Here is a 22,269-nt window from a genome sequence, read left to right on the forward strand (position 1 = left end):
GAGTCTGTGACTTGTTTGTGTTCTTCTGTTACCTTCCTTGATGAGAGCGTCATAGCAGAAAATTGTTGCATGCTTATAAGAGAAGCTACACGTTAGGCATAGAATGCACACGAGCATGGAAATCAACTATACACATCATAGTCGTTTAAGGAAAGTTCCTCAGCCCCGCATGCTCTTTTTCTCTCTCTCTTACTTCTCCCTAAGAATAATAAAAACTTTCTAAAAAGATTTTGATACATGTTTTGCTTGAGAGTTAGCCTGAGCCAAGCGGCTCTAACTCTCAACTAGAAATTGGCAAAGATGCCATCCAAATTAGTCTTCATCGGTTTGTCGATTGAACACTAATTGACATACGGTCTATGAGCCACACAGATTGTCTAAGAGCCATTGTCAGATCTAGGGTAAGACCCAACTGTTGGCATTTCTTGGGTGATTGTTCTCCATCTTGAACAAAACTACCTAGTGGACTCTCCATCGATGTTAATGGCCAAGGAAGAATCTTGCCATTACATATGTTTTTGGGTATTTTGTAAGCACTACATGTTTTGGTGCGAGGATTGAGTTGACTTTTGAGGAATTTACACTCGCATAGGCTGATCTATAACACAGCGTATATAGATGTAGCTAGCATTTCAAACAACATGGATGTTCATAAGAGCTAGGGGTTCCATCCTGTGTGGATCTCCTATTTTCTATATAGCACTAGGCGTGCATATTGGAGCACAGTTTTGGTGGTACGACCACACATGTGATTACGCAATCACTCAGTATGTATTGATGGTCATTTTTTTTGGACACCTTCACACTTTATTTTTCAAGAAAACTATCTGCCAAGGGTAGTCAAAAGAGCTTTCAAAACTTTCACCAAGGGGGTTGGTTTGGCAAGATATACCCAACGGTTGGATTGTCAAGGCAACACGAAGGGTTACGAGTTCAATTTCTTTATCTTCACTAATCTCTAATTTTAGTAATTAGCAGATCAAAGAAATTTTGATATGGTAATCTTTACAGGTTGCGGGATCTACTTCACTTCCAGGTAAGTATCAAGTAATTTCCACCTCATGGTAAGTACATGTTTTTTGGATCTATTTTCCTTTTCAATTAAGTTTGCTTAAGTTCTGCAAATGGGATGTTTGAGCTAGAAGGCTTTCATCCAGATTGCTCTTTAGCCAAGTGAGAAGGTCATGTAAGAGCATAGCATTTTGAGAAAATAATGATATTTTCTCTCTTTCCTGTTCATCAAGATACTGTGATGGATTTGACTCTTGTTGAAACAATTACAGACCTACATGGTATGGTTCTGTTTGGCACATGTGGTCGCATGGGATACAACATGGTCTAAGAACTAAAGGATTTCGGTTTAGCCAGTGTGGAGCAAGGCTAATGAGGGTCCCTCCTGTCGTAGAGTGTTTGCAGTTATCTCCATGCACAAGTACATCTCGTACTTGAAGGGTGTTCTTTTTTCAGACACCCTTACATGCGACATATTCCACATGTGGATAATATGAGTCTCTCGGACTGACACTAGCACCCACTATTTCAAATTTTTTGTCAAGAAAATGCCCCTAGGTGCTGGTCAAATCTGTTTTCTAGACAATTTTTAGCATGACGTATCAAGAGCACTTTTGGTGGTCGAAAATTGTCAGATACTTAGAATGACTTGTTAAGGTACAAGTACAGCTAAACAACATTACAGATGGTTGTTTATGCATATAGCAAGGCTATGAGTTGTTAATCAAAAGGTGTCATTGTTTATATCTAGAAGTGCTCACTGTTTCACCTTCTACTATGGTTCAAACATTTCAGCAAGACTTGCAAATGATTGCAATAGCAAGTATTTAGTTTCTGTTTGTAACCTTTACACTCCTCTTCAATGTGTGCCAAGAACACCATATTTGCCATCAGTATTGGTGGCAAGGATGATTATGAATATACAAGTTCAGATATGTTCTTTGCTGAATGCATGCACACGAGCTGTTATGGGCCCTAGCATTTAGCAAAGGCTGATTTGGAACGGCATGCATATTCATCAAGTTTTTGCTTATGAAGCATTTTGTCCTCTATGTGTAGTATCTCTATAAGCTTACTTTGGGGTCTATCAATCACCAATAGAGGTCATGACTCGGTTTGGCTGTTTGTGGATTTTTCCAGTTAACCATGATGGTTATCGAGGACATTGTTGATCCTCAGCAATGTTGTACGATATTGTGATCCCTCTTTACCAGTTCTCTGGGATGACTGTCTGTAAATCCTGGAGAAAAACACATCTCAATACTGCGAGGATCCAAAGAGGATAGGCAGATTACAACTTACAAGTGTACTCTTGTGCTGAAGGATATGCAAAGTGCATACGTTAGCACCAAGCAATCCAATTAGCAAGAATGTATTTCTCTAGTTGGTGTTGCTTCAACATTTCTGAGATGGTTTGTAAAAATGTTATAGGTCTCCACCTTTTGTAGAGGGTACCACCAAAATGTGCTAAGAGTGGTATCATTAGTACATGCTTTCACCCATCTTTAATTGTGTGTATATCTATCTATCTATGTGTATTTCTCTAGATATTCACCTCTTTATCCATCTCTGTCTATCTCTCTAGCTGACACTCTATCCTACTTCTCTCTATTTGTTTACCTCTATCTCTATCCATATTTCCACTCGATCTATTCTAAAGAGATGTTGTGGTGTGCAGTGTGAATTTGAATGAAAATGGCTAGAATGTACACATGTGTTTGCAATTTTGTGTGTGTGTGTGTGTGTGTGTGTGTGTGTGTGTGTGTGTGTGTGTGTGTGTGTGTGTGTGTGTGTGTGTGTGTGTGTGTGTGTGTGTGTGTGTGTGTGTGTGTGTGTGTGTGTGTGCGCGCGCGTGTGTGGGTGGGTGGGTGTGGGTGTGGGTGTGTGTGTGTGTGTGTGTGTGTGTGTGTGTGTGTGTGTGTGTGTGTGTGTGTGTGTGTGTGTGTGTGTGTGTGTGTGTGTGTGTGTGTGTGCTCGTGTGCATGTGTTTGAATTTGTGTGTGTTTATGGTTCTGTGAGTGTTTATGTGTATATATGTGCATTGACATGCATGTACATTGTGTTATTGTGTCAGAATATATATATGAATTTTTTCTCTTGAGTATTTGTGAGTATGTGTGTGTCATTGTGTGCAATCATGTGTGCATGTGTGCATTCCTTCAGTGTGTGTTTATGGTTCTGTGAGTGTTTATGTGTATATATGTGCATTGACATGCATGTACATTGTGTTATTGTGTCAGAATATATATATGAATTTTTTCTCTTGAGTATTTGTGAGTATGTGTGTGTCATTGTGTGCAATCATGTGTGCATGTGTGCATTCCTTCAGTTCTTGAGTTCCATTGCATCCATGCATGACTGTCTATGTGCCACTGTATGGATACATGTGTACATTTGTACTCTTGTGAGAGTTTGTGTATCATTGTGGGCTAAAACTTAAGTGCATGCATGTGTGAAATTGTGAAATTGTGAATTTGTGAGTCTTTGTGTGCTATTGTGTGTATAAATGTGTATGCATGTGTGTCTTTGTGTGCATGTGTGTTTATGCTTGCATAGATGGAAAGTGCACTCACAGTAGGAATCTTGGATTATAAAAAACAATTATCCCCCTACAAAAATATACCCACAAGAGTTATAAGAAACTTGTCAAGCACATGCATATACACATCTATGCATGTGTGTGCATATATGTGTCCATTTGTGCATTTGTGTGGGGTTTTTTGCCATTGTGGATATAAACAAGTGTATACATGCATACACAGAAAAGTGTACACATGTGAATTTGTGCATTTCTGAGTGGTTGTGTAAATTTTTGTGCACAAATTTGTGTATGTATTTCTACATTTGTGCATTTACAAGTCTTTGTGTGCAATTGTGTGCACAAATGATTGTACACATGTGTGCCATTGTGTGCACAAATGATTGTACACATGTGTGCATATGTGAGTGTTGTTGTATCATTGTGTACATTTGAGCATTTGTTAGTGTTTGTATGCCACTACAATAATGGGAAAGTGGATATAATATGTGTGCATATATGAGTGGGCCTATGTGTTTCCAATTTTATGTGTATGTGAACCATTTTGTGCACAATTTGTGGTTACATATTGTATACATTTGTGCATTTATGAGTCTTTGTGTGCCACTGTGTACACAAATGAGTGTATGGATGTGTAATTTGTGTCTTTGTATATGTTGTTGTGTCATTACATGCATGCATGTCTACATTTGTGCATTTGTCAGTATTTGTATTTGTATGCCACTATATGGTAAGGAACAAGTGGATGTATGTGTGCATCCATTGTGTCACGTGTGCATACATGATTGTACCTATGTGTATATGTTTGTCTATATGTGTGCCACTTTGTGCACAAATTTGTGTGTATTGCATGTATATTTCTACATTTCTAAGTCTTTTTGTGCCAATATATGTACAAATGTGAATGTGTGTATTTTTTATGCATGCATGTGTGTTTTTGTGATCTCGCTAATTACCAAATCTCACTATCTTATTGTAGAGATAGTGAGAACCAGGTACATAAAATATTATACTGTGGGACGGAATTGACTCAACTAGTGCATGGAGGCTACAAGAGGTTGTCAGGCTCTTGGAAAACACACTCAGTCTCTATCTACTCAAAGCTACACTCAACACCATGTTAGGTAGAAAAGATTACTACGACAATCGCAAGAAAATCTTATCAATTCACTAAGCAAAGGAAGTCTAAACGTGATCAAATTTGTAGGACAGCTAGTCAATGACTAAATATATATATATACCTATGGACTCAAGTCCCCCTTTCAACCTCTTGCAAAAGTCACAATTATTATCTATAGAGTAAATTTGACCTATCTATCTTTGACCCTAAATGCACCCTAGAGCTTAGCAATGATGCCCCTACACCCTTCCTATGCATAAAATGCAATTTTGTCATGTAAATCTTAAGTTATGAACATATTTAGAAGGATATTAGTTGTAGCAAAAATAGAGTTTTACATGAGGAGATTAGAATTTCACGAAGAGCCTTCACCTACGAACACAATAAATCAAACAACACTCCAAGCGGACCATTCACAAGGGAGTTATGAGCTCCAGAAAGAATTTTAGAAGATAACATACTAGTGCTGTAAAAATGTTGTGTGCTTATTGATAGAACTTACAAAATCTTTATAAAAATTCGCTTCTATACCTTAGCCAAATGTTTTAGGTCAAAAATGGATAACTTAGTAACTCGTTTACATCCTTATGATTCGATAATATAATGTAAAATCATTGAGCCCCACTTCATCTAGCTCATTGTTACATAATCCTTTACATATTTAGTTTCGGACTCAACAAATTACAAAAACGTATAGCTAGAGACATCGAGATTGCACAAAAATAGAAAATTACAATGTAGGATGCTACAAAGTTAACAGTGTAGCTAACAATCTTGTATGCTTACACGCATGCATGCACAAATAAATGTAGAATTTACTCACATCGGGAAGCTTGGAGTGTTAAGCATGATCAAACTCTTGCAGAAAAACACTTACAAGATCTATGAGTGACATTTCAAGCACACAAACTAACAACTCTCTCTCTCTAACTCTCTCCCTCTCTCTCTCTCTCACACACACACACATGCACACATATGCATGCATGCATGTGTGTGTGTGTGTGTGTGTGTGTGTGTGTGTGTGTGTGTGTGTGTGTGTGTGTGTGTGTGTGTGTGTGTGTGTGTGTGTGTGTGTGTGTGTGTGTGTGTGTGTGTGTGTGTGTGTGTGTGTGTGTGTGTGTGTGTGTGTGAGAGAGAGAGAGAGAGAGAAGAGAGGAGAAGAGAAGAGAAGAAGAGCTTGTGAGGAGAAGAGATGGAGCATTTCTCCATCTTTCAGCTCTACACATAGCCAAAATGCTCATTTGTGTGGTAAGTACTTGTGCAAAGCATGTGGGGGAAAATGGTTCTTTTTCTTTGAAAATTTTAACTATTGATGTGTATATACCTAAACTAGTACCATCATTAGAAAATTTAAAAAATCATAAGTGGGCCAAGAGAGAAAATAAGGGCTCCAACCATTAGAAATTCTACATAGAAATATAAGAAAAATACCTAACATTTCCACCTACTCATTTAATATAGAGATACTATTTCATAATGGTGTTTGATTGAGCCTCTAAGATGGCTTTTGCATTTTTAACCTCTCTAGGTGTCTAATTGAGGCAAGCAGACAACAGTTTCTTACGTGTTTGGGCATTTTTGATACACTGGTGGTATTAGAATCATCAAATTCCACCTCCAAATGATAGTTATATGATTTCATGATAACATCACTATTTTGAAATTTAAAAACTACATGATGTAAGATTCACTTTTGGGTGCATCTAGTTGTATTGAGATTTTCTAGAGAGAGAAACAATTGTCCTTAGAAGTCCCTCTAAATGATTTTCAAAATCTCCTAATGGCATATACCCACCAAGAGACAAAAATATCTATGCCAACATACATTGTGTCAACTCTCTCTTCTCTTTTTATATTTTGTTTTAGTAAAGGGACATGAGTATTGCGTCAATCTCTTAGAGTGAACATGTAGACTGACTTTTTGGACCACCCCCTCCTTCCCTCAAAATGTTAGCACCTCCATAGTGGCCAAGTTTGATACGTAAGTCACCTTATATTGATATACAAACTACAAATATTCATAGGATACCTAGAAAGATATTTCCTCTCTTCGTGTGCTTTTCATGTACCTTGCATTTTCCTCACATCTCTCCACATGCTAGAAACACCTTTTTGCTAATGTATCTTTGCTCTTGTTGTGTCAAGTAATTACTGTCTATAATCTTAGAAATTCACTATTACAATGCTTAAAATTAAAAGGCAAAGTAAGCCACCAAAGCCATATTTTCTTTAGGAGCCAATATAAGCATCTCATTATGATCTTGCAAGTCAAGTATCAGCATACAACTAAAAAGTTCCATTGAGCTCAATGTAAAGGGCTACAACAAGAAGCAGCAAGTGCAATGAAGAGGAGGCATACCCTAAATTTGAGGAGAAATGCCCTAGTAGCAAGGTGAAGCTAACTTCAAAAAGAACTAGTAAACAAGAAGGGCTAGTGGAAGGGAAAGCTCCCAAATCTAACGAAAAGTAAACTTTGTTATGGCTTCTCCCATTGTAGAGGGGGGAAGGAAGAGGAAGTCAAGATACCTCTTAGAAAGGCCTCATGCAACCAAGAATACACCTCACTTCCATATTTCCCTTGCTCCAATGGCTAGATAATAGGCTTCTAATGTGGATTTTGAGTGGAATTTTTTCTCTTTCATTACCAGGGTAGATGCACATGAGGTGTAAAACCTCTACAATTCTCATAAAGAATCTAAGACCCTCATTAGAGATCTATATTGATACCTCTCAAAAATCCTAGGAGTGGATGGAAATGCTAACACATAAAGGATAATAATGAATAAACTTGTACCCTCAACTACTTCTTTTGTTGACTTTGCTTGCTACTCATAGCACCTTAGCCACAACAAGGATCTAATGCCATGTAAAAAGATAGAGAAAGAGAGTGCTTGAGATTTGCAAGTACGCACGTGCATGCACACACACACACACATGCCACTTCATATGTGGCTTACTATTTTAGAATGGATTCTTGTTGATAATTAACACTACCTGGATGGTAGGTATAAGTTAAAAAGGTTTTAAATAGGACATGGATAACAGCTAATAGGTTCGTTGACACTTGTAACACTTATTCAAGGTAGCAAATCTTCATTCTTGTTTATATGGATGCAGGTGATGGCTCTATCTTTACTTAGGATTGTTTTGGCTACCATCACTGTCAAACCTGGCTTCTTTCACTTCAGAATAAGTTGTTCTTAACTATCTTATGTACAAAACACTAGAATGATACCTCATTCTCACTATGATGTAGAAAACTAAATCACAGATTGACTTATTTTTGTGCGAATCATTGTCCTTTGTATAAATCCAATTGTCTTTTGAACTGTTATGTTACTAAAAATAGAAACACACTCGCACACACACACACACACACACACACACACAACCAATAGAGCACACAATGGACATGGGGACTAAAAGATTCTTCATCTTAACTACTCAAGAACGTGATAAGGTCTACAAAGAAATAGGTGAGAAATATTTCCAAGTAAGAACCCCTTTACAATGACCAATGTCAAAACACTAGTGAGAAAGCTGGCAATGTAAGTGTCCATCACTCTTGGTAATGGTATCCAAGTTAGTGAATACCAATTATAGTACCACTATCAATGATTCTTGTGTCAATTGCCTCATGGCAGGATGAATGTACGCAAGAATTCATATGGTGTACCATGTGTTAAGCTTGATGTCCCAAACTCAATCTCATTATCAGTAGGCAAAAAACATGGATAGCTGTCTTTATGCAATGGGACTTTGAGATTACATAAACAAAAGAGGAGAATAAGGTAGCAAATGACCTCAATAGAAAACCTCTTTTGAGCCCATGCCTATTCCATATGATCTTCTAATGCATAAATCTAAAAAAACTCCATATTGTTGAGTTCTTTAAATGGAAAATCCAAACTATATATGGAAGGAAAAAGCTTAGGCTCTTGCAAGCACATATGCACACAACCCAAGAGAGCACACAACGGAAACGAAGTCACAAGGCCACATTTTCTTTTCTACTCAAAATGATGATAAGGTATACAAAACATAAGTGGGAAATAAAACATTATAAGAACTATGCAAAACCACTGGTAAGTGAGCTCAAAAGATAATAGGGCATCACTCCTAGTAGGTTGACCATGTTGATGTAATTTAATTGTAGTATGACATGTGATGATCCTCATGTCCACTACCTCATGACAATGACAATGTAGGAAAGAAGTCATCCAAGTGTACCATGTGTTAAGCTTGATATCTCAACACTTACCATCAAGTTTAATTCCATCTCTTGTACTCCATGCAAGGCTTAGAAACACCTTAGGTGCTCTACTCCCAAGGCCTTCATGAAGATGTATGCAACCTACCATTAGTACTCACATACTTAAGGTTGATATCACAAGCCAAGACCCTGTGTCTATTGAACTGTTAGTGTATCTCAATGTGATTCATCCTTGAATGGAACCTTGGATTTGGTACCAACCATATGCTATTAAGTTGTTGTAGTGGATGACAACTGGCCTTTAAATATGTATGCCCATCTCTCCAAGTAGCATCTTCAACTATGCTTACACTACAACACCGTTATACTCAAGAAATGAAACATGGGTTCCTTCTTTCTACTCCATGTGATATCAACACTCCCAAGTGAGAGCATAAACTTGTTGTAGATCATTGATCAAATAGACTATCAATCCAATCTGCATTTGTGTACGTGTAGAGTTGCAGCTCCATGATGCTAGTCTTATAAAAGAGCACAAAATTCAAGGTAGCACTCACATAGTGTAGTATGAACCTCACCAAATCCAAGTGTGGCCTCTCGGAAAGGTGCATAAACTCTCCATAAACTCATGCTCATGTACAACCATGTAACTTAAATCAGGTGTCATGAGATTGTCAACTAGATTCAACTATCCAAAATCTTTCTATACATGGTGGCATTTTCAAGTACATCAGCCAAATCATCTTGCATCTTCAAAAACTTATCCAAGGGCATAAAAATAGACTTCAGTCATCCCATACCGAACTGAGACCAAACTTTGATAGTGTATACAATGCATTTTTCCTTTGTGGTAGCGCATATAATTTCAATACCCTAGAAATAGCACAACACTCCCAAATTTTTCAGGTAAAACACTTAATTTAAGAGTCTCTTTACATGCTCAACTTCAATCTCATGATTGTATCACTCTCTCACACATACAAGAATGATTTGCATTGGAAAGACAAAAACCAACATCAATCAAATGGATCGTATCCTCTCATGCCAAATTATAGGTACTTACTTCATCCCATAAAGTGACTTTATACATACTCAAGATGTCTCATATCCTCATATCTATGTGGCTACTCCATGTACCTCTTCTTACAAGTCACCATACAAAAATTCATTTTTTATTCATTTGATGCAAACCCCAACCTTTTGCTATACGACCATAGTAAAATAATGGTATGGACAATAGCCATCTTAGATACATAGCTAAAAGTCTCTTCATGATCAATGCCATAATTCTATGCATAGTCGTTTGCTATTAATCTAGCCTTGTATCTGCTCATTGTACCAGTTGCATTGTGTTTCACCTCGTAAACCCATTTACATCCAATTGCATTTTATTTTCAAAATGGTAGTAAATTCCTTTTCTCATTAGCATCAAGGGAATCCATTTCCTCATCCATAACTTTATTATACTGTGGGTCTCTAACATCATTCTCAAAAAAATTGGGTCTCTAACACTTTGGGTCTCTAACATCATTCTCGAAAAAATTGGGCTTTACATCCTACATAATCTTTGCCATAAATGCACAATGGCAAGCCACATAATTGTCCAGTAGAGCCAAAAATGGGAAAATAATTCTTGTATAAGAAAGTGATTAAGTTGTCACTTTACCAAAGGGATTAATTCTTGTATAAGAAAGTGATTAAGTTGTCAATTTAGCAAAGGTTTGATATTCAAAACAGTTCCATATAACATTTAGTCCATTTAAAGTGTATTATGATATTCATATATCTAGATACATTTAGTCCGTTAAAGTGTATTATGATATTCATATATCTAGATACATGAAGAAGAAGTCACTTTCCTTTTTCTTTGTGTGCTAATTTTCCCTCTATCTTTGTGAACTTTCAATTACTTTCACAAAGATGTATGTTTTGAACCTTGAAACAAATATTTTGTGGGTTCTCTATATCATTCTTTCTTAGAACTCTCCCTTTCTTGCTCAAATCTCTACCATTCTTACTCATAGTTACCATATCATTTCTACTCATAGCTTCATTACTTTGTTTCTATCCTTCTTCAAAGATAAAACCCTTTCTATCATTCAATGGACTCTTCAAATAACACTTCAACTAGTACATTCGGAAAAATATGAACCCTCTAGGGGCCCTTTGGGATTAAGGTTAATTAGAGGTCAGCCAATAGGAAGAGGGTGGTGGACACACTCTATACCCTCAAAAAAGTAGGGGGACAAGGTAGCCTTACACCTCTTTATTGCCTCTTACCTAGTGAGAAGGTAAGGGAGGTGGCTAGGGGAAAGAGGGGAGGGGGGGGACCACTTTGACCTCTTTTCCCCCACTTTTTGGCCCAGATTTAAAAATACACTAAAAATTTTCAAAAAAATTCAAATTTCAAGTTTTCCCTCCTTAAAAGGTCCCCAAACCTATTTCATGGTCAAAAAAGTATTTTTGACCTTCAAAAGTTAAAAACTAGCACTAAAAAATCCAAAAAATTTGATTTTTTTAAAAAACAAATCAAAACATCATTTTCACCCTCCAAAGTCTTTCCAAACCTATTCTATAGCTAAAAAGTGTTTTTCTCTCTCTACAAACCCTTTTCTAAGCTCTCCATTGCTGCAACAACCACATGCACTCCCTATAGTCCATCATTATCTCTCTGCTAGTGAGGGCGAGCTTTTTGAAATGGGGCCTCTAAACCCAAACCAATGGGCCTACCCTCACAAAATGTTCGTAAAGAGGTATGCACACTACTTGGGGCACCACCTTCTTTTGGGAGTGGAGAAGGAAACCAATCAAAAAAATAACACTTGCACTCACCCACCCAAGCAACACACTTTGAAAACCCCCTTACTCTATATACACTTTGGACACTTGAACACCATCAACGATTATGCAACCCAATGCCGTGCATCAAAATAAAATATGCAATTTGTGGAATAGCATTCACCTTCTCCCCATAAGAATACCCATAATACATCCAAACTCTTCCTCTCTCAAGCACTCATCAAAAAAATCATGCGCGCAAGACTTGCCTCTCAAACACACAAGAGAATCACTTACATCAAACTAACACACTTTGCATAGAGAGCTCATCTCCATCTATGCAATGCCGTGACACAAATAAAATCACCATGAGAGGTAGCCACATGCATATGTAATGAAGCAAAAGAGAGTTGGAGTGAGAAATTTCTCTAGACCAATTGAATAAGTGTGGACAAACAAACCAATGGTAAATTAAGAATAGAACACTTACTTGATTTCTCGCACACCTTTTAAGGGGAGGACAGACGCTGGCTAACCATCACGAATTGCGACACTTGAAAGTTTTTGAAGATGATTTCATGATCATTAACATAACCATGAGAGAGATCATGATGTATTTACAAGTTATTGAGGTGCTACAAATGATTTATTGGGTTGATGGAGTAAGAGATTGTAGAATGGAGAGAGTGGAGAATAGAGTTGCACTTCCTCCAAAGAGGAGGGTTAGGAGGGAGGATGTGAAAGAAGGAGAGTTGGGGTTTTCTCTACTATTGATCAAGAAACAACATGAAGTTGAAAATATAGGTGTGTGTGTCCTTGAGTCTCTCCAAGGGGGGCTATTTATAGTTGTGTAGGAGTGGGATTATGCTACACTTAATTAGAGTAAGTGATTAGACCTAATTAAGTGTCCTTTGACCACTCATTGAATATTGGACATAAAAGGGACTATTTATTCACCAAAAATATCATTTTAGACCGTGAAGGCTCCATAGGGGTGCATAATGTAGGTGGGCCCCACCATGAGGCCCTACGGGTGGCTCCTGCGGGGTATCTCAACTTGTCTGTCTTGGCATTTAGAAAGCATCTTTAGGTTGGTCCCATCACATGCAAGTGACCTTGAACACTCATTGCTCTTCTAGAAGATGAGTAGGGGAAAAATAAGATCTCACTCTCTTTATTTACTTGATTTACAGTTCCCTTTTGCTGCGAATCTGACAGATTTACACTATTTTGACCATAACTTTTTACCTGTAGCTCGGAATGACATGCTTCAAAAGGCAAAATTGACCTTCTCAACATGTTTGATATGAATTTGGACTATTCTTCACGCCCATGCACCAAGGAATTCGGTTTGGAAGGTCCACACTAGGCTAGGGAACCTTTTGCTTCAAAGTCTTCTTGTATGGGCCCTTTGCTTGTATGCATCCAAGGGGAATCATGCTTTTTCAAAAGGCTATGATGCTTAAACAAATAGAGGAGGGCCCAATATTATTTGCTTGTGAAAAGAATATACAATTGGAGTCTTTTTGAAAGGTGAGAAACTATATGTATATTCTTAAGAGATATTGGGCCACTTATGTAGGGGGCATAGAAGACTTGTAGAGAGGGACCATAATCTTTGGTAAAGACAAGTGGAGAGTTGATTTCCATGGGAATTTATCTATAAGGGGTGGAAGATGGATATATTATTTTTCTACTACTAATTCACAAGAGGTAAGAAAGTTTGGGGGTATATAGTTGGTTATTGTATGCTTATTCTATTTACAAAGCAAAAAAAAAAAGGGTGGTAATATAAATATATGACTAAGGTGACATTTTTGGGAAGAGTATAATGTATGTGTCGCCACAAAGGTTAAACGAAGAGGGGGAATTTACTCTAGATAACTTAATAGCATAGAAAAATATATACACATATGAGGAAGAAGACGTTGAGTAGGCTGACAAATGTTGCAAAAAGATGGTTACCATTTTATGCCACTCACTAGCTTTCTCCCACCTCCATTGTAGCACCAAGCAAGCTTCTCCTCCATCTCTTCCCCTTGCCCACCACATAGTTTCACACCAAGCTAGCTCCTCTCCCTTCTCTCACCTCCATTACAACATGCAACAAGATTCTACTCCTTCTACTTTCATTCACTCACACTACATGGAAACCTCTACTCCGAAGGGGGCAAAAGTATGAGCTCACATGAGTTGCATACCACAACAATAGGAGGTGTGAATATCGCGTGGGCATTGCAAGGGTTCATCTCCAACATAAAGATAGAATGGTAAGAAAACTACCTTTGTAGCTTACATTCAGAGCTTAACATCATCTCCATCTTTAAGTTTATCATGCTGAAGAGAATTAACCTCTTTATGGCTTTCAGTGTTTAGGCTTCACACCTCATAACACTGGGTGGTGCTATTTTGTTGATGGCTTTGGTGCACCATCTATAGTTGTGTAGCATGTGATTTGAGTCTCACAATGTAAGTAAGTTGTGTTATCTATGGAGAGTCATCAAAGATTTTTCTTGTAATTTATTCTTCGTATAATTGTCATTAGATAATTGGAATGATATAATTTTGTACTTTATAACTTTGTACTCACATAATCTTTTGTTTACTTACAGATTCAACTTGTTTTAAGAGGACATGAGCAAGCAACCATGTGCAGAAATGGAAATCACTCTATTTTTGTTCCTTGAGGAACCTTTCACTACCATGTTAAAAGATTTTGATAAGAATAGTAGGTGTTTTTTAGAATCTTGAACCAATAGGGACTCTCTAGGAGCTCTCATAGAAGCCATCCATATAGTACTACTATCTTCCCTAGTGTCATAGACACACAAATACTCAAGTGTAAAGACCATATTAGGTAAAGTGGGAAAATCCCAATTCCCAGGTTGGACAACTTTCAATATATCATGTATAAAATATAGAGATTTTGTCAAAAATTTGAGTTTTCTTTAGGTCTCATTCCACTTTATGCACATACAATACACAATGAAAAAAACTAAAATATCATGGTTTCAATCAATTGGATTATTAGGAGAGGAGTATATTGCATCCATTATCGTTGTCTATGTTCTACTGTCCTACCTACAACTTATCTCAACATGGAGAGCTTGGTTTCTAGGTCCACCACTTGTCCAAGTTAATGTAAAAGTGACTCAAGGTTCACAACTTGTGAAAGCAAGGATCCATTGAGGAATACAATCCACTTGGCTATTTTTCCTTAATTTATTGCATGTGACATTTAAGCAAGGTCCACTTCTAATCTATAACTTCTTAATTTGAGGCATGGGGCATACATAAAATATGTAGCATATGCTCTATTGCCTCATAGGAAGGTTGGTTTCAAGGTGCACTTCTCCATGCTAGCCTATCTTGGAGAAATGATGGAGCTTGCTTCTCTCCTTGTTTCAATGGAGACTAGCTTGGACAAGTGGTGGACCTTTGCTTCTCTCTATGTTTCAATAGAGTTAGCTTGGACAAGTGGTGATCTTGGAACAAAACCCCCATGTAAAACATATCATGGGTATTCCAAGTGATTAGAAAGATTACCATTTAAGATATAACCTTATAGGTTGGACAACTAGATCTTGGCTTGGAGAAATGGTGGACCTTTGATTCTCTCCATGTTTCAATGGAGTCTATCTTGGAGAAATGGTGGAGCTTGCTTCTGTCCATGTTTCAATGGAGCCTAGCTTGAATAGTTGGTGGACCTTTGCTTCTCTCTATGTTTCAATAGAGTTAGCTTAGACACGTGGTGGATCTTCAAAATAAACCAACTACTATCAATGTTGCCTAGCTTGGACAAGTGGTGGAGTGTTTCTCTACTCCATGTTTCAATGGATCTTAGCTTGGACAAGTGTTGGACCTTAAAACAAAAACCCCATGTACAACATAGAATGGATTTTCTAGATTTCAATGGAGTCTAGATTTAACAAATGGTGGAGCTTGTCTTCATCCATGTTTCAATGAAACTAGCTTGGACAAGTGGTGGACCTTGTAACAAACCCTCCCATGTACAACATATCATTGGTTTTCTAAGTGATGGGAAGGAATACCATTCAAGATATAAACTTATAGCTTGGATAAGTAGTTGACTTTAAAACCAAATTCATCATAATACAATGAAATACAGGTCAGCCAATTCCTAAATCTTGAGACCAAACCTCCCATGCTATTAGAGATAATATATTGGATAAGTGGTGGACCTTCTATTATTTTCCCATGCCTAGTTTAGACAACCGGTACACTTCGCAGCTATAAAGGTTGGACGAGTTGTGGAGCCTTGTTTCTATCCATGTTTTAATGGATCCTAGCTTGGACAAGTGGTGGACCTTGGAAAAAAGCTTCCATGTACAACATATATGAGGTTTTCCATGTTTTAATGGAACCTATCTTGGACAAATGGTGAAGCTTTCTTCTCTCCATGTTGATTTTGGAACTACCTTAGACAAGTGGTGGAGCTTTTCTTTTCTACTCTTCATAATACAATGAAGTATATGTTGGTTACATGGTGAATCTTAAGGCCAAACCTCCCATTTTACTAGAGATGATAGGTTGGACAAGTGGATCAACCTTCTATCATTTCTCCATGACTATATTGGACAATTAGTAGACATAACATCTCTCTATGTTGTCTAGAGATGAGCTTGGACAAGTGATGGACCCTGCTTCTCTCTTCCCTTGGTTTACTAGTTTGAAGACTCACTATATATACTTTCTTAGATCTAGCTTGAACAAGTGGTGGACCTTGCATCCACAATCTTAATTCAGTACAAAAAAGTATATGAAAAAATAACATAGGAATCTTGGTTTGAAGGTCAAGCAATTAGGTTCCAAATGCACATAATAATATATTTTCCACCCATATTAAAAGAAAGTTAAATATGTTATTACCAAATTGACAAAGGTAACGTCCAAGAATTATATCTTTCCATCTTGTCAGATCTAAATCTTCATCAAGGCGACATGCATGTATACATCAACTTTCAAGCCATTCAAGAATACATGCACTTAGATTCCATAGTTTTGTTTTCAAAGTCTTTTAGGTTCTAAAACTCTTTCACATAAAGTATGTAATGACAAAATTCTTGAAGCAAACATTTGTGCCCAAGAAAAAGATCCCTCTCACATATTTAAAGTCCATGAATTCTCTGATCCACACTTACAAGTTTTATTTTGACATCAAACATCAATTCTTTCATAGTTCCAAATAAATGCAACCTCGATATGAATTGACAAAAAATGAATTTCTTTTACTATATGACCCAACATAGGCCCCAATCAAATAAAAAATGAGTCCCCAAAAATTTGGGTGCACTCTAGCAATACATCAGAGTCCCCTTACAATAGGATGCACTCCAATAGTACATTGAAGTCCCCTTAGAGTAGGGTGCACTCCATTCAAGTGTTCATAAAATTGACACACCTTTTTTTTTTTTTAAAAGACTATATCAAATTATACAAATGTTGAAAGATACACACTAGAATAAAAAAAGCATCTTATAGCCATATTTATTCAATGCTTTCGTGTTGACAAGTACACACCAAGGACATAATTTGTCTCAGAATCACTATACTGATTTACAATTGTGTTTTATGTATAGACTCTCTTATCTCTTGCATACAACCATCCTACCAACCATGGAATTATGGTTCTCTGCAAGAAGTTTTGAAGTTGCTCGGAAGTTTGCCTCCACATCTTTGAAAATATAAGATATGTCCCTGGCATGTTCCACATCACCCTATATGGAGTGTCATCAAAAATTAAGGTATTGTTTGCATCCAAATCCTCAAATATCTTCCAAATATCACTCAGATTTTTGTGATAAACCCTTGTAAATCCTAACATGATATTTGGATTTTGGCAATTTTTGTTACTCATAAACACCTTGAACTTGGTATACTGCTCAGGAAAACACTTTTGTGTGATGCGTTGCACCCTTGTTAAGTTATAGCAACTCCATATCCATAGCTCAAAGTATTCAGCACAAAAATCCAAAAAACTTTGTGCGTCTGGTCGCACCACATGATAAACTTCATCTTTGTCCTCCACAAGTCGCATGTGTTGAGCCCAAGATGGCATAGAATCTCCATGTTTCATTTCAACTGTCTTGAGAAGTAACCCCTCTAGATCCAAGATAAGTACTCTTTTGATGTCCTTGAAAGCAAGTGGTAGGTGATAAGGAGGTGATTCATTCCTTGGACAAGGTCTTGGAGGAGGTTGGATGGGTAATTCAATAGTTTTCTTCAATTTATGCCAGCATATAGCCAATCCATTTTTCTGTAATGGTTCTGAAATTAAAGAACAAGAACACTTAATGCAAACACAACAATAGACATGAGTTTTACATTGTCTACCCTAAGGTTTTATTAGATACCAAAATCCATCTATGATCTACTCATTAATAGAAAGAAAGTCAAATTAAAATCCTGACTCTTTTTTATGCTACACTCTCTCTTAGTCTCAATACCATGGAGTTCAACTAGACTTAAGTCAACTAATAACTACTACTTGTTGTTAAAGGTATTCTTGAAGTGTATAAGGCTTAACCAATGCTCTAGTGTAGAATGGGTATTTAGGTCTCAAGGTCTACCACTTATCCAAGCAAAGATCCATTTAGATATGGAAACCCAATTTTTCTTAATATAATGATATAGAGTGGACAAGTGGTGAATCCTGAGACCAAGCCACTCATGCTACTAGGGATAATAGGTTGGACAAGTGGTGGACCTTGAATGTAAACCCCCCATGTACAAAGTATCAGGGGTTTTGGGTATTTCAATGGACTCTAGCATCTTGGAAACATGGTGGAGCTTACTTCTCTCCATGTTTCAATGGAGTCTATCTTGGATAAATGGTGGAGCATCATTCTCTCCATGTTTCAATGGAGCCTACCTTGGACAAGTGGTGCACGTTTGTTTCTCTCTATGTTTGAACAGATTTAGCTTGGACAAGTGGTGGACCTTGGAACAAAATCCCCATGTAAAACATATCATGGACATTACAAGTGGTGAGAAAAAATACCATTCAATATATAACCTTATAGGTTGGAAAAGTGGTGGACCTTAACACCCAATTATTATTAATATAATGACATAGAGTGGACAAGTGGTGAATCTTGCGACCAAACCTACTAGGAAAAGTACGTTGGACAAGTGGTGGACCTTGAATGCAAACCCCCCATGTACAAAATATTACTCATGCTACTAGGAATAATTTGGTATTAAGGTCCATGTTTCAATGGAGCCTAGCTTGGAAAAGTGGTGGACCTTTGTTTCTCTCTATGTTTCAATAGAATTTGCTTGGACAAGTGGTGAACCTTGGAACAAAACCCCCATGTAAAGCATGTCATGGGCATTACAAGTGGTGAGAAAAAATACCATTCAAGGTATAACCTTATAGGCTGGACAAGTGGTGGACCTTAGCACCCAATTCCTCTTATTATAATGACATATAGTGGAAAAGTGGTGAATTGTGAGACCAAACCTACTAGGGATAATAGGTTGGAGAAATGGTTGACCTTGAATGTAAATCACCCATGTACAAAATATCATGGGTTTTGCGTATTTCAATGGAGCCTATCTAGGAGAAAGCATCTTGGAGACATGGTGGAACTTACTTCTCTCCATGTTTTAATGGAGCCTATCTAGGAGAAATGGTGGAGGTTCCTTCTCTCCATGTTTCAATGGAGCCTAGCTTGGACAAGTCGTGGACCTTTGTTTCTCTCTATGTTTGAATATGGTTAGCTTGGACAAGTGGTGGATCTTGGAATGAAACTCCCATGTAAAACATATCATGGGCATTTCAAGTGGCGAGAAAGGATACCATTTAAGATATAACCTTATAGGTTGGACAAGTGGTGGACCTTAACACAATATAATGACATAGAGTGTACAAGTGGTGAATCTTGAAACCAAACCACTCATGCTACTAGGGATAATAGGTTAAACAAGTGGTGGGCCTTGAAATAAAACCCCCTAGAGTGTTTCAATGGAGCCTAGCTTGGAAACATGGTAAAGCTTGCTTCTCTCCATGTTTCAATGCAGCCTATCTTGGATAAATGGTGCAGCATCATTCTCTCCATGTTTCAATGGAGCCTAGCTTGGACAAGTGGTGGACCTTTGTTTCTCTCTATGTTTGAATAGAGTTATCTTGGAAAAGTGGTGGACCTTGGAACAAAAACCCCATGTAAAACATATCATGGGCATTACAAGTGGTGAGAAAAAATACCATTCAATATATAACCTTATAGGTTGGACAAGTGGTGGACCTTAACACCCAATTATTCTTAATATAATGACATAGAGTGGATAAGTGGTGAAATTGGGACCAAACCTACTAGGGAAATAGGTTGGACAAGTGGTGGACCTTGAATGTAAACGCCCCATGTACAAAATATCACTCATGCTACTAGAAATAATTTGGTATTAAGGTCCATGTTTCAATGCAGCCTAGCTTGGAAAAGTGGTGGACCTTTGTTTCTCTCTATGTTTCAATAGATTTATCTTGGACAAGTGGTGTACCTTGGAACAAAACCCCCATGTAAATCATGTCATGGGCATTACAAGTGGTGAGAAAAAATACCATTCAAGCTATAACATTATAGGTTGGACAAGTGGTGGACCTTAACACCTAATTCCTCTTAATATAATGACATAGAGTGGACAAGTGGTGAATCATGAGACCAAACCTACTAGGGATAATAGGTTGGACAAGTGGTGAACCTTGAATGTAAACCCCCCATGTACAAAAAATTATGGGTATTGGGTATTTCAATGGAGCCTAGCAACTTGGAGACATGGTGGAGCTTATTTCTCTCCATGTTTCAATGGAGCCTATCTAGGAGAAACAGTGGAGGTTCCTTCTCTCCATGTTTCAATGAGCCTAGCTTGGACAAGTGGTGGACCTTTCTTTCTCTATATGTTTTAATAGAGTTAGCTTGGACAAGTGGTGGACCTTGGAATGAAACCCCCATGTAAAACATATCATGGGCATTTCAAGTGGTGAGAAAGGATACTATTTAAAATATAACCTTATAGGCTGGACAAGTGGTGGACTTTAACACATATTTCTTCTTAATATAATGACATAGAGTGTACAAGTGGTGAATCTTGAGACCAAACCACTCTTGCTACTAGGGATAATAGGTTGGACAAGTGGTGGACCTTGAATGTAAACCCCTCATGTACAAAATTATGGGTTTAGGGTATTTCAATGGAGCCTAGCTTGGAGACATGGTGGAGATTGCTTCTCTCAATGTTTCAATGGAACCTATCTTGGAGAAATGGTGGATCATCCTTCTCTCCATGTTTCAATGGAGCCTATCTTGGACAAGTGGTGGACCTTTGCTTCTCTCTATGTTTTAATGGAGTTAGCTTGGACAAGTGGTGGGTCTTGGAACAAAACCCCTTTGTAAAACATAGCATGGACATTACAAGTGATGAGGAAAAATATCATTCAAGATATAACCTTATAGGTTGGAAAAGTGGTGAAGGATACCATTTAAGATATACCCTTATAGGTTGGACAAGTGGTGGACCTTAACACCCAGTTATTCTTAATATAATGACATAGAGTGGATAAGTGGTGAATCTTAAGACCAAATCACTCATGCTACTAGGTATAATACGTTAGAGAAGTGGTAGACCTTGAATGTAAACACCCCATGTACAAAATATCATGGTTTTAGGGTGTTTCAATGGAGCCTAGAATCTCGGAGACATGGTAGATCTTGATTCTTTCCATGTTTGAATGGCACCTATCTTGGAAAAATGATGGAGGTTACTTCTCTCCATACTTCAACGGAGCCTAGCTTTGACAAGTGGTGAACCTTTGCTTCTCTCTATGTTTGAATAGAGTTAGCTTGGACAAGTGGTGGACCTTTGCTTCTCTCTATGTTTGAATAGAGTTAGCTTGGACAAGTGGTGGACCTTGGAATGAAACCCCCGTGTAAAACATATCATGGGCATTTCAAGTGGTGAGAAAGGATACCATTTAAGATATAACCTTATAGGTTGGACAAGTGGTGGACCTTAATACATAGTTCTTCTTAATATAATGACATAGAGTGTACAAGTGGTGTATCTTGAGACCAAACCACTCGTGCTACTAGGGATCCTAGCTTGGACAAGTGGTGGACCTTGGAAAAAAGTCCCCCTATACAACATAGATGAGTTTTTTCATGTTTTAATGGAAGAGAGATTCGACAAATGGTGGAGCTTGCTTATCTCCATGTGGATTTTAGAACTAGCTTGGACAAGTGGTGGAGCTTTGCTTTTTTACTCTTCATAATACAATGATGTATAGGTTGGTTACATGGTGAATCTTAAGGCCAAACCTCCCATCTTACTAGAGATGATAGGTTGGACAAGTGGTCAACCTTCTATCATTTCTCCATGCCTATAATTAGACAATTAGTAGAACTAGCATCTTTCTATGTTGTCTAGAGCTGAGCTTGGACAAGTAGTGGACCTTGCTACTCTCTTCCCTTGGATTATTAGTTTGAAGACTCATTATATATACTTGCTTAGATCTATATAATTACTCATTAGTTAGGTTACAAGTGGGTATGTAATTTGTTAGCCTCAAGGGACTTTGAATATTGAATAGTA

General features: G+C 37.6%; 1 protein-coding gene across 1 annotated transcript in view; it reads right to left on the bottom strand.

Annotated features, from left to right (window-relative positions):
• Nucleotides 1-5,896, bottom strand: part of LOC147441361 (uncharacterized) — a 12,216-nt gene extending 6,320 nt beyond the window's left edge. Inside the window, exons 1-2 of the mRNA XM_086483426.1 lie at nt 5,660-5,896; nt 2,741-2,936 (exon numbers count right to left, since the gene is read on the bottom strand). Coding sequence (XP_086339552.1) covers nt 2,741-2,936; nt 5,660-5,896 — 433 coding nt within the window. The remainder of the gene's footprint in view (nt 1-2,740; nt 2,937-5,659) is intronic.
• Nucleotides 5,897-22,269: the final 16,373 nt, after the last annotated feature.

This window comes from Adiantum capillus-veneris, chromosome 15, assembly GCF_014529385.1.
Source record: "Adiantum capillus-veneris isolate H3 chromosome 15, ASM1452938v2, whole genome shotgun sequence".
NCBI classification, from domain to species: domain Eukaryota; kingdom Viridiplantae; phylum Streptophyta; class Polypodiopsida; order Polypodiales; family Pteridaceae; genus Adiantum; species Adiantum capillus-veneris.